Genomic DNA, 13,448 nt, shown 5'->3' with positions numbered 1-13,448 from the left:
AATAAATAAAATCTTAAAAAAAAAAAAGAATTTCATTTGGCTTTTTGCACAAATCATTGTGTGAAATCATTAAAATGAAATGCATTATTTTGTAATTAAGAGGCTAACAAAGATTTTTTTAATCTAAAGAGAAATTCTAATTTTAAAAGGAAAAATAACTTTAAATTACAGAACTACTTTATAGAACCTTCCACCTGTTGTTTTTTTCAAACTTAACAGCTTGTAAAGAACAATTTCAAATTAAAAATAGCAAAAGCAAATAGGTCACCTAAAACCTTCCAACTATGTTCATCTTGAAATCATGTCAGGAAAGGTTTACATCAGTGCAGTTCTGCAGGAGGACTTGCGAGATCAATCTGAACCTTCTGGCCTCAAAGGATCACTCTGGGATAAAATAAACATCTTCTAGGTCTCCCCTGACTTTTATTAATCTAGGCCTCCTAGCTCATTTGAAAATTGGCCACACCAGCTTTCTTTACACAGAATAGCAATCCATATAAATCTTTTAGCCTCAGCTACCCAAGGCCATACAAGTAAACCATTACAACCATGGTCTTTTCTTAATTCCTAAAGGAAGTCAACAACGAGGGAAAAGGCTATTTCCACAAAAAGTGGGGTTTTCCATTATATGCTTATGATGGTGCCATAAATTAATCAAAATATAAGATTTGCTATTTTCAGTATATCCTTGAATTATGTTTGTAGATCAAGAACTTTCTAAAAACATATTTACTATAATAATTTCTACAAACATATTTAGAAAAGAGATGAGAACCAAGAAGAACAAAGGATGTAATTTTAAAATAGCTTCAGAAAGCTAGCATAATGTGATAGCCACAAATTACTTTATACCTCCACAAATGAAATTTACTCTTCATGGGCAATGCGGAAATCCGTAGGAAAAATTCTCATAAAGCTCAGTTGAGGAAATTCGTTGAACAGTGAAACCAATTAGTTGAGGGGTGGGGGCAGGGAAAGAGATTGATGGGAGAGATACGACATCATAAAATAGCTCAGGCACAAGGAAAAGTCCAGCTCCATAAACTTTTTTTTTTCCTTAATAATGGGACATTATAGGATGAACTGATATCTAAGATAAACTAAGCCAGTTAGGATATTATAAAATACAGTGAAGAAATTCAATGTGAAATGATGCTGAAAAATCCTAAAATGACTCCAAAAGAAAGAATACAATATCAACATCTAAGCAATATTTTTGTAAGTCATTAACTCTTTATGAACAATGAAAGACCAGTAATAAACAAGAACGTAAAGAGTGGTGTCTGATAATTTTATAAAATTGTCTATTAAGTGGTGTTATTAATGGAAAGGTGCCATCTGGGTCACAGATGCAGTGAAGATCCAATTTGGACCATTCAGACAAAGGCCAGATAAAAGATTCCTGGGTCCTCAAGGTACCACATTAGTCCCAGACGAGAGAGAAATTACCTTCTATTTTATTTAAGTCACTGCTATACAAAGTCTTTGTCCCAGGAGCCAAATTTGTATCCTGACAAATATTGATGAAGCCTGATTGAAATGAAAAAAAAATTGGGTTTTTTTGGTTTATTTGTTTTGGTTTGTTTTTTGTGTGTGTGTGTTTATCTACTAAATGAAAGACCAGAGGCGCCTGGGTGGCTCAGTCGTTAAGCGTCTGCCTTCGGCTCAGGTCATGATCCCAGGGTCCTGGGATCGAGCCCCGCATGGGGCTCCCTGCTCAGTGAGGAGCCTGCTTCTCCTTCTCCCTCTGCCTCTGCCCCCGACTCATGCTCACCCTCTCTCTCTGTCTCTCAAATAAATAAATAAAATCTAAAAAAAATAACAATAATGTACTAAACATATTGATGGAAGAGAAAGGAGATCATGTGTTTGGAACCAAATGAAAGATGCCAAGAGAAATAGATCATGAAACTGAAAGGTTGTCTTTTGGGACTAGATGGTGTCAGGTTTTATGGGCCAGACTGAGGGATTTCATTCTAAGGATGATTACCTAGGCCAATGGAGGGTTTGGGGAATGAGAAATAAAAGTAGAAGAGTAGACATCACTAAGAGAGCAACTGCAGTGGTCCAGGAAGAGGGTATGGTGGATGTGGTGAGATGAATATGGAGGTCAAGAAGCAGGGCTCACACTCAAAGGCTGGACTTCAGGAGTAGGACTACCCAGCAATGCAGTGCAGTTCCCTGCCTCGCCTTCAACAACTCTCTCACCTCTGCCTTCCAACTGTACCTGGAAAGAAGATGAGAAATCTAATACTGGAGCCTGACTGTCAAGATCCAACCCTAGCTCTGCCACTTGCTGCATCTATGAACTGAGTAAGTTAATTTAATTTTCTGTGTTTCATCTTCTCTATCTTCTTCATCTATAAAATGGGATTAATAATAGTCTCTCACTTAGATTCGTGACATGCAAAGTGCCTAGAAAAGTGTCCACCACCTGACATGATAAGCATCAATAACTGATACCTAATAATATCATTACTAGACATTTTCAACATCTTAAATATGCTGTATCTCTCTCACCTCTAAATTTGGCACCTGCTCTTCCCTACACCTGGAATAGACTTTGTTTAATTAATTCCAAACTCATCCTCAACTCCCAACCTTACTGTCACTGCCTCTAGGGGGCCTTTTCTGATCCCATAGATGAGATTCAATTCTCTTCTATTGCCTCACCACTCCATACTTACCCTCCAATAGTTACTCCCATCATATTTTCCAAAAATCACTTGTTTTGTTTGATTTTCCTACTAGATCAAAAATTCTGTGAAGGAAAGAACTATTGTTGTTCGTTTTGTTCACCCCTGTATCCTCCAGGCCTAGCACAGTGCTTGGAAAACAGTAGGCATTAAATAGATATTAAAGAAATCAATTCACCTAGGAAACTTGTAATATTAGCAAAAATCAGAGAATGTAGTAACCAAGCACCCAGAGCCACATTTTGACTTTCATGGGCCCCATCCTGCATAAATATAGATATTTATAAATATAAGCATTGTGCCCACTATGCCTAATAGATAAGTCGGCCCCACAAGCATCAGCAACAGAAAGAGTTAAAAACAATGGGAAAAGTCAGAAGGGAATAGAGGGAGGGCCAGAATCAGAAATTAGCCTGACATCTGAGATGTGGTAGACAATGTAACTGTGAATCAACTACAATGCTTTTATTTGCAAGTAATAGAGTCCTGATTCTTGGATTACTTCAAATGCCTCCAACTTTCTCCTTTCTTTTCTACCTCAATTACCACAGGAAATTCCCTTGTTTTTCCCATGCATGAACAGTTGGCTACCAGAATAAGCCTTTTTTAAATGTGAGCTGGTGTCATTCTCCTACATAGAACCCTCCATCTCATTCAGAGCAAAAGCCAAAGTCCTAATAATGGCCTATCATATTCTTCAGCGCATGCCTGCTCAACCCCCAATGCAAACACATACTTCCCTGACCACACCTCCCCTCACTTATTTCATTTGAACAGCAGCCTGTTCCTCAAACACGCCAGACGCACTCTGACCCCAGGGCCTTGACACCAGCTGTTCTCTCAACCTCCAAGGCCTTTAATTCCAGCAAGCCACATGGCTTGTTTCCTCAACCCTTTCAAATATCATCTTCTCAGTGAAGCTGTTCCTGACCACCCCATTTAAAACTGTAACCCTCACCACCTTCCCCAGGCCCTGCCCCCCTTCCCTGTTTTATTGTTCTTCATAGCACACACATAGCCTGTTTGCTTCTACAGTACTCTATCATTACTTATTTGTCAGTCTCATCCCACAAAAATATAACCTCCATGAGGGCAGGGATTTTTTTTTTTTAATCTGGGTGGTTAAATGCTGTATCCCCAGCATCTAGAACAGGGCCTGACATATGACAGGTGCTCAATAATTATCAGTCAAATGATTGTATGAATATTTTGCTTTCTATAGTTATGTATTGTGAATATCTTACAAGAATAAAATGTTCATTTATCCATTCAACAAATATGGATTTAGAGCAAACCCAAGCCCAGGCACTATGTTAGGTGCTGAGTCAAGAGTGGTGAGCATAACTGGGCTGACTACACTACCTGGGCTCACGGAGCTTAGTCTAGTGATAGATGATCAAAATAATGACAAAATGAGTGTTAAGTACTGGAAGGAAGGGACACAAGTCTACAAAAGCATATCACAAAGAAAGCTAGCTCTACCTGGACTACATAAAGGGGGGTGGAGCAAAAGGACCTGGGGAGGGAGAAAACCACAGGAGACTGGTAACTAGGCTCCATGTTATATGATTTCTCTATGATTTTGCTCAGGACTGCCTCTGTTTAGCATCAAAAGTGTTAAGAGTTGCACTCCATACTACCCACTGATGATTCCCTGAGGAAGTAGCCCCTGAGCCAGGAAAGATCCACACCCATTACAGAGGTGAAGGGGTGAAAGGGCAGGGCAGAATGGAGGAGTGGAATAGAGCCAGAGGAAACTGTGGCTGAAGATTCTAGAGGGGAAGGACTGTGGCACATTCTGGAACACAGAAAGCAAGGGGAGAAGTGGCGGGAGAAGAGGCTGGAGAGGGAAAGGGTGGCCAGGCTCTGGCAGGCTCTCCAGAAGATTCCAACTTTATCCTAAAAAGAATCAGAAGCCACAGGAAGGACCTGGTTTGGTTTCACTTCATTTTGTTCCATTTGCATTGTGGTGACATAACTGGACACATATTTTGAAAGTATTACGGAAACTGCCTTTGTGGAGAATACTTTACCAGAGGCACCTGACCAGGTGCAGGAAGATCAGTCAGGAGGCAGCAGAGTAGTCCAGGAGAGCAATGCTGGTAACTTGCCCCAGAGAAGAGAGGCAGGAAGTGGGGAGAAGTCAACCAGTTCAAGAGATTTCACTACCTGTGTGTTACGGGCTGAATTTTGTTCCTCTAAAATTCATGTGCTTAAGTCCTCACCCCCAGCGCCTCAGAAGGTGACTGGATTTGTAGGTAGTGCCTTTAAAGAGGTAATTAAGGTAAAATGAGGTCATTAGGGTGGGCTTTAAACCAATGTGACTGGTGTCCTTATAACAAGAGATTAGGACACACACACAGAGGGAAAACCATGTGAAGACACTTGGAAGGTGGCCATCTCCAAGCCAAAGGGAGAGGCCCTAAGAGGAACCAAACCTACCCACAATTTTATCTCTCATTTCTAGCATCCAGAACTGTGAGACAACAAATTTCTAATTGTTCAGGCCACCCAGGCTGTGCTACTTGTTATGGCAGACATTAATACACTATGAAAAATAAAATTTAAGTGAACAATAAGACCTCTGAAAAATAAAAATACACTTTATTTATTCTAATTGAAATCAGGGTCGTGTATGATGGTAAAATTCAAACAAAAGAGCATTTCTTCAGGATCTCCAGAGATGGCTTCTGCAACACATCTGTATTGTCCCTAAAAGGAGGAATAAGAAATACAAGCAAATAAAATGTTAGATGCTTCTATTTTGTAAGACTTTTATAAGAACTTTGTCTTAGTAGAAGGAAGCCATTTAAATTAAATTGGTTATCATTATCTTGGTTTTCTAATGAGATGAAATTTTGTATGCCTTTGAATTCAGCGAGCATAAACCTATTTATTTCCCAATTATAAGAGGATGTTTTTTAATGATTTTTTGAAACAAGCCTGTGAGATTTTCAAACATTCAATATCCTTTAGAATAAAATAGGTAAAGAATATGCATTCTTGAAGTTTATTTTAAAATAGTGACCCAAAGTGAAACATGTACAAAATTTTATTGCCAGGTATCTAATGCAAATATCTAAAATGACATTATTACTATTCATGGAGGCAGTTACAGAGTCATACACAGCGGTCGTACAGTACTTTCACCCAAAGATCATTCACCATATTAATAATGAGCATTCATATTACTTTTAGATATTGTATATTAGAGGATATGTATATTAGAGGAAGAACATGAAGTGAAAAAGAGCTTTCTTTTGTGTTAGTTTTCCATATTTCCATATTCTACAGAAAGAAGAAATACAAAATACCCAAAACTAAATAAAAGTGAAAAACACAGTCTTAAAACACCTTAATACTGAATAGCTATTTTTGAAGTTGTGAATGGCTTGTTTCAAATTCTTAACATATTTGCTACTTTGCAAAAGATTCTTAAGAAAGTACAAATGACTTGAGCAATACCTTTGAAAATCGTATTCCCCTGTAGGAGAAGGATACTGTTGTATTCACAGTCTCTGCAAACAAAATACAAAATACAAAAAGTTATATTGGTCATCATCAGGTGATTTTTTTTTTTTATGTAGTATGGAGCGCACCTTTTACACTGCTGCTAGTAGAGGTGGTCCCAAGAAAATTGTAGAAGTAATGAGTTTTGTATCCTGGCTATGATTCTCCAATGGCATCCTCTGCCAACCCCAAGCATCTCTCACTATCAGCCCCTATTTCATCCCTCAGGGGATGCAAAATTTGAAGGCCTACTAGTCTCAATAGTGAATGAATGAATAAGCTAGTGCTCATAGGCTTCATCCCAAATTAGAAATGTGCATATTTAATACTGCTGCTCCTTCAGCAGAGTATAATACATCTTCCTAAAAGTGGAGGAGAGAGTTGGGGGGTAGCCAGGATACCAAATCTCCTCCCAATCCCACCAATGAGAAGCCTAAGTAGTCACATTTGAAATGCATGGCCATGGGCCTGGGCCTGCAGAAGCTGTGGAAGACAGAAGTGCAGAAAAACCACACTCCACTGACCTAATCAGAAACACCAAAGGATAAGGATAGAAAAGTAGAAATGTTTTGAATCTCTAACAAAAGCAATCATGGCCAAAAATCTCTTTTAAAGTAATGGTTATTGTTCTCCTAACTAGCTAAAGACAATCCTTAATAGCAAATGAATGGATTATGTCTGCATATACTTCTATTTTCATAAAAAAGCACCTATTTGCTTCTGGGTATCTCCTTATTAGGGGTGTTAATACACTGAGATCTTAGTTCTTGAGCTTAGTAAAGTGATCATGTCTTCATGATGTTATGATTTTTCATTCAAGGCCAATCCAATTCAAATTTAATAGTTCAACAAGTATTTATTGAAAGCTACTCTTACCAGGGACTGAGGAGACAAGGACTAGTACACACTGTTCCTTCCCTCAAAGAGTTAACATCTATGGGGATACAGGCATGCAAAGAAACCATTCCAAATACAATGCCATAAAAAGATGTAGCAAGGATAAAAGCAGCATATAGCATTTTTGGTAAGAGTGATGGTTCTGAGTCTGAATCTCAGCTCCTCTACTTCCTTGGAGTGTGGCCTTGGGCAAGTCACTTAGCTTCTCTGTGCTTTGGTAAAATGGCAATGGATAATAACACCGCTCTCATAGGAGTAACATGAAGGCTATAAGAGCTAAGATATGTATATGCTCAGAACAATGCCTAGAATTTAGCACTCATTAAATGTTATTAATATTTGGGGGCACTTGGGTGGCTCAGTCAGTTAGGTGGCTGCCTTCAGCTCAGATCATGATCTCTGGGTCCTGGGATCGTCCCTGCTCAGCGGAGAGTCTGCTTCTCCCTCTGCCCCTACCCTGGGGCTTGTGCTCTCTCTCTCAAATAAATAAATAAAATATTTTTTAAATGTTATTAACATTAAAATGTTATTTATTAGAACATTAAATATTATTCCTTCTCCTTTCTAGACCTTCTTCCCATGGCGTCTTGTGAATAATAATGATGTCTTAATATTATCATTGATATTGTAGTTACTTTATTAACAAGATGCCATGGGAAGGGAATCTAGAAAAGAGAAGGAAGTGAGTTGAACTGTCATAGAGGATGGGAAGGAAGGAAATGAAGGACACTCCAGGTGGCAGGAAAAAGAGGAGCAAAGGCGAGAAAGTGAAAATCAGTATGACTAATGCATACACCTGCAAGGGGCTCAGCATTATTAAAGCAAAGGAGAAGCAGGAGTGCTAAGAAGGAAATCTGAAGAAGTAAACATAAATGTGCTCAGATTCCACATCTGAGAGAATGGAGGCAATGAAAGAACATCCAAGGGTGTGAAATGGTCAGATTGTGTTTAGAAAGATGGGTCACATGACCATATTGCGGATGGATTTAAGGGGGCACTAAGAGTCAGGGAGACCAGTTAGAGGCCAGGAAGCAGTGACAGCGGTGAAGAGAAGAGGCGGTAAATGCCCTCCGTGCCCACCAACTCAGGTGCCCTCCCGCATAGACAGATACGGTCTATCTTATTAGCCTGCTGCTTTCCTTGAGAGTACTTCTCATAAACTGAATCTTATTTCATTTGAATGTTATTTTATGATCTCGTTTACTAGTCTATAAGCTCCATGAGGACAGGGGCTTTGCTTTGGTCACTTTTGAATCTCCACCTCCTAGTACCTGGTGCCTGAGTTCCTGGCTCAGCTACATAATTTACAAGGCCCAGTGCAAAATGGAAGTGGGGACCCCTTGATCAAAAAGCAAGAGAGACATCCTATTAAAGGTACAGAAATATAAAGCTTTCTTCCACAGTCTCTCTCTAGACTTGCCATGATATTTTTTATTTGCTATGTAATATCATTTGAAGTCAAACAAAATTTTAAATTGCCATTCATCTTTATATTGTGCAATGACAGCTTTAAACACAAATATCAGAGCTTTTAACTCTAAGGCAGAATCACTGAAATGACACAACTTGTATTTGGTGGCTCATCCCCAGAAGGTACCTCAAGCTGAGAAAACTAACACAAGCTTGACTCAGGAAATTTGAAAGAAGGAAGAGAAGGTACCCCCAGACATGGAATGATCCAAGGGGATGTTCTCTTGGCACAGAGGGAAAGGTGAGTATAGAAGCTCAAGGGCACCCAGGGAGTTGCTCCATGACTGGGGCACCTGCACAAAGCACGAGCCTGACAGCTGCCTGAGGTCCCCCTCTCCCATGCTGCCAGATGCCTCATGCCTCACGTCGGGGCAGAGAAGACAAATCAGGCTTCTTTCCTTCCCATAGGCCTGCTGTCCCATGAGTGACCCTCAAGGGTTTTGCAACCTCCATGTAATACCTCCATGAGCTACCTGTTAGTGGGGAGACAGTCCTGCCCCCACCTAGTCACCCACTAAACAGTGCCGCCAGCCCAGGTGGTTGATCATGGCTGCACCCCACTTCAGACACTGCAGGGCACCTTTGCCTAATCCTGACCCTCCCTGCATCCAGGCTCCCACCAGGTAGCAGGGGTCACTGGCTGTAACTGGGAAAGGGGCACCAAGCAGGATGGGACAATGGGGCATGCACGCAACATCCCTAGATGGGTCTTGGCTCCCTGCTGCCCACTCCTCTGCTGGCACCCTGGGCCCCACTGCTCCCCCTGCTTGTGCTCTCCCTCTCTCTGTCTCCGACGAATAAATAAAATCTTTAAAAAAATATATGCCTTTGAAATATCCATTTATTTTCAAATGTGGGTTTTTTAAAAGATTTTATTTATTTGAGAGAGACAGCAGGGAGGAGGGGCAGAGGGAGAGGGTCAAGGAGACTCCCTGCTGAGCATGGAGCCTGACATGGGGCTTTATCCCAGGATCCTGAGATCGTGACCTGAGCCGAAGGCAGACGCTTACCCGACTGAGCCACCCAGGTGCCCCTCAAATGTGTGTGGTTTTTTTTTAAGATTTATTTATTTATTTATTTATTTGAGAGAGCGAGAATGAGAGAGAGAGAGAGAGTACATGAGAGGGGAGAGGGTCAGAGGGAGACGCAGGCTCCCCACTGAGCAAGGAGCCCGATGCGGGAGTCAATCCCGGGACTCCAGGATCATGACCTGAGCCGAAGGCAGTTGCCTAACCAACTGAGCCACCCAGGCACCCCCTCAAATGTGTTTTTAAAAGAAACAAAGATGTGTGTGTGTATGTGTGTGTGTGTGTGTGTGTAAGAAGTGGTAATATTATGGGTAATCTTTATTTTATTTTTGCTTGCCTACATTTTCTAAATATGATATCCTAAAAATATATGACTTTTGTAACAAATACAAAAAAGAAAATTATTTTAAAAGTAGATATATATGGTACTTACTAATTTGATTCCAAATTTTCAAGGGTCTCTTGGTAGCATCAGTGCTTCGTAAATCAGAATGCCCTGAGCTCTGAGCCCATATACTCAGCTACCAGATGGACATGTTCATTTGAATGTTCCAAAATTACCTTGAGTTCAATATGCCCAAACCAGAACTCATTGCTTTCTCTTTAAAAATCTGCCCCTTCTTCTGCACCCATCATTTCAGATAATGGCATTTCTGCTAATCCCAGTCACTGGCCCTCTACCAGCCCTTGATTTTACCTAATCTTTGCCTGCCACATCAAATAAATCAGCATGTCCTGCCAATTCTGTCTCCAAATATGCCCTCTCTCTTCTCCTCCCTTCGGCTCCCAGGCTGCCATCTTTGTTCAGCCCTCATGGTCTCTCACACAGCCTCCTGGCTGGTCTTCCTTCCATCCCAGTTTCCTGCCTCAGCCAACCCCCGCCTCCTTCCATATGGACACCAGTTATCTGCAAAACTGAAAATCTCAGTGGGTCATCCCTACCCACTGATGACAAGATGCAGGTCAATATTTTGTGCATGACTTATGTGCTCGCCCTGCCCCCTTTCCTAGGCTCATCTCCAGCAATTCCCCACAGCACATTCTGCTCCAGCTACAAAAAAACTACTCTCCAAATAAACCATATTCTTTCATGACTACATGTGTTTGCCTATGCTGTTTCCTCTCCAAGGAATGCCCTTCCTCCTCCTCTCTGATGTTCTCAGATTCAAGACTTTAATAACATAATCTCTGAAACCTTATCTGAGTTCTGTCACAGCAAATTGATAACTATATAGTTAAAATTAGGAGCATAAAATCTATTGGCGTTTATGACATTTCATTATAATTTTTGTTCCCAACTGTCTTTGCCAGAACAGAGGGACCTTCTGAGGAGAGAGACCCTATCATTCAACTTTGGATCACCAGAGCCTAAATCATGACTCGCTCAAATTAGGATCAACAGATGTTTGTGGAAGGAAATGAGGGAGGGAGGGAAAAGCCAGCAGACTGGGTTGAGTCTGACACATCTTAGATCTCAAGAAAGTGAAACTTTAAAAATTCAGATAAAATGTCAACATAATCTCACAGAGATTAGGTGGGATTGTGAAACAGTTGTTTAAAAAACAAAAAAAACAGTAATCTTCCAAGAGGGTTTTGTATTTTTTTTTTCCAAAGAGAAATCATGGTACAGTGGAAGAGTGGGCCTTAAGAGTCATGAGACTACTCTGTTACTAGTTCGCCAAGGACACATTACTGGGTCACTCCAGGCATCAGTCTCCTCACTTGTAAAAATGACAGGATTGTAAAATAAGGAACCAAAGGACCCCTATTACCCACATGAGTATTTATTATTCGAGAACCATACTTCTTGAATTCTTATTCTGAGCACTGTACTAACCTTTTTTAATATGCATTTTCTAATTATATCCTTAAAATCATGTTCAATAGGTTTCACTGTCCCCATTTTACAGATGAGGAAAATGAGGCCAATAGAGGTTAAATAACCCACCCAAAGCCACATTGTTGGTAGGTGGAAAAGCTGGGACAGAGACTCAGGTCTTTCCAACTCTGAGCCCAGACTTAGAAGCAATGTCAGCTCCATTATTTGCATATGGTTTGGGGGTGGCAGGCAAGTCAGAGCCATGGAGAGATGGTTGGCTAGGAGACATATCTCGAAGCTTCACTTGCATAGCAAAAAAACTTATGTACTTAGAAACAATTTTCTTAATGACTGCTAGAAAATGTATAATCAAATTGATATAAATGTCAAAGCAGTATAAGCCTGCTATGAATTTTTATACTACTCTCATTCCATTAATTCCCAGCCCTTATTTTCCATTTTTTGTCCCATCTACATCTAATTTATGCTATGTTGCTAAATTTAATGTATGCATGTAAACTACCTAAAATCTTTTTTTTTTTTTTAAGAGAAAGAGAGCTGGGGAGGGTGTGGCGCAGACTGGGAGAGAGAGAGAGAAAGAATCCCAAGCAAATGTAATGATTTATATCATAGCTACATATTTCTCTAATTTATACTCTACTTTCAAAAAAGAATACAATTAGGGGCGCCTGGGTGGCTCAGTTGGTTAAGCAACTGCCTTCGGCTCAGGTCATGATCCTGGAGTCCCGGGATCGAGTCCCGCATCGGGCTCCCTGCTCGGCGGGGAGTCTGCTTCTCCCTCTGACCCTCCTCCCTCTCATGCTCTCTGTCTCTCATTCTCTCTCTCTCAAATAAATAAATAAAATCTTTAAAAAAAAAAAAAAGAATACAATTAAAATAAGAGAGCATTATCACATACAGAGAGCAATTTACTTTTACCCTTCACATCTAAATTCTAAAATTTCTAAAATTCTAAAACCTTTTTTTAAACAAGAGAGGCCACAGGTTAATGATAACTAATTGTATAGAAAAATATTCAACTGCAATAGTAATTTTTAAATGTTAATAAAACAACTTGGTTTTTTTTAACCTAATAGTTTTGTTGTTGTTGTTGTTTTTTAAGATTTTATTTATTTATTTGACAGAGAGAGAGAGAGATCACAAGGAGGCAGACAGGCAGGCAAAGGGAGAGGGAGAAGCAGGCTCCCCGCAGGGCTCGATCCCAGGACCCTGGGATCATGACCTGAGCCAAAGGCAGACACTTAACCGACTGAGCCACCCAGGCACCCCCCCCAATAGTTTTTTTTTAAACTTCTTTATTTTTTAGATGATAATGTCCACTGTTAACAAGACAGAGATTAAACTACTGTACATAACATTGCTGGTGATATAATGTATAAATTGATACATTCCTTTAGAAAAGCGATTTGGCCTATGTAAACAAAACTGCAAATACAGTCAACCCACTTAAGCTCAGCTATTTCCCGGGGAGTTATATATAACTCCTTGCAAACATATTCAAATATAAAATATGAGAAAAATTATATACAGAAATATATTTATCACAATATTATTTATAATAGTAAAAATATCATAAGGAAACTAATGTCCAACAGGAGAATGGTTAAATAAATGGTTAAATAAATAAAGCATACCCATTAAGGGAGATGTTTCATTATGTAATGTTTATACTTTGGTTTTTGCACCACATGAATCATCTAGTCAAAAAATTGAATACAATAATTTTTAAAAAGAAAATTACTGGGGCACCTGGCTGGCTCAGTTGGTAGAGCATGTGACTCTTGATCTTAGGGTTGTAAGTTCAAGCCCCATGTTGGATGTAGAGATTACTTAAAAATAAAATCTTAAAAAAAAAAGAAAATTGGGGTGCCTGGGTGGCTCAGTCGTTAAGCGTCTGCCTTCGGCTCAGGTCATGATCCCAGGGTCCTGGGATCGAGCCCCACATCGGGCTCCCTGCTCCGTGGGAAGCCTGCTTCTCCCTCTCCCACTCCCCCTGCTTGTGTTCCC

General features: G+C 40.1%; 1 protein-coding gene across 1 annotated transcript in view; it reads right to left on the bottom strand.

Annotated features, from left to right (window-relative positions):
- Positions 1–5,296: 5,296 nt before the first annotated feature.
- LY96 (lymphocyte antigen 96) overlaps positions 5,297–13,448 on the bottom strand; it is a 27,902-nt gene continuing 19,750 nt past the window's right edge. The window contains exons 4-5 of the mRNA XM_032421899.1: positions 6,162–6,214; positions 5,297–5,408 (exon numbers count right to left, since the gene is read on the bottom strand). Coding sequence (XP_032277790.1) covers positions 5,310–5,408; positions 6,162–6,214 — 152 coding nt within the window. The 3' untranslated portion in view covers positions 5,297–5,309. The remainder of the gene's footprint in view (positions 5,409–6,161; positions 6,215–13,448) is intronic.

This window comes from Phoca vitulina, unplaced genomic scaffold, assembly GCF_004348235.1.
Source record: "Phoca vitulina isolate PV1807 unplaced genomic scaffold, GSC_HSeal_1.0 scaffold25, whole genome shotgun sequence".
NCBI classification, from domain to species: Eukaryota; Metazoa; Chordata; class Mammalia; order Carnivora; family Phocidae; genus Phoca; species Phoca vitulina.
Note: the sequence above shows the minus strand (reverse complement) of the source record. Positions and strands in the feature narration are given on the sequence as shown.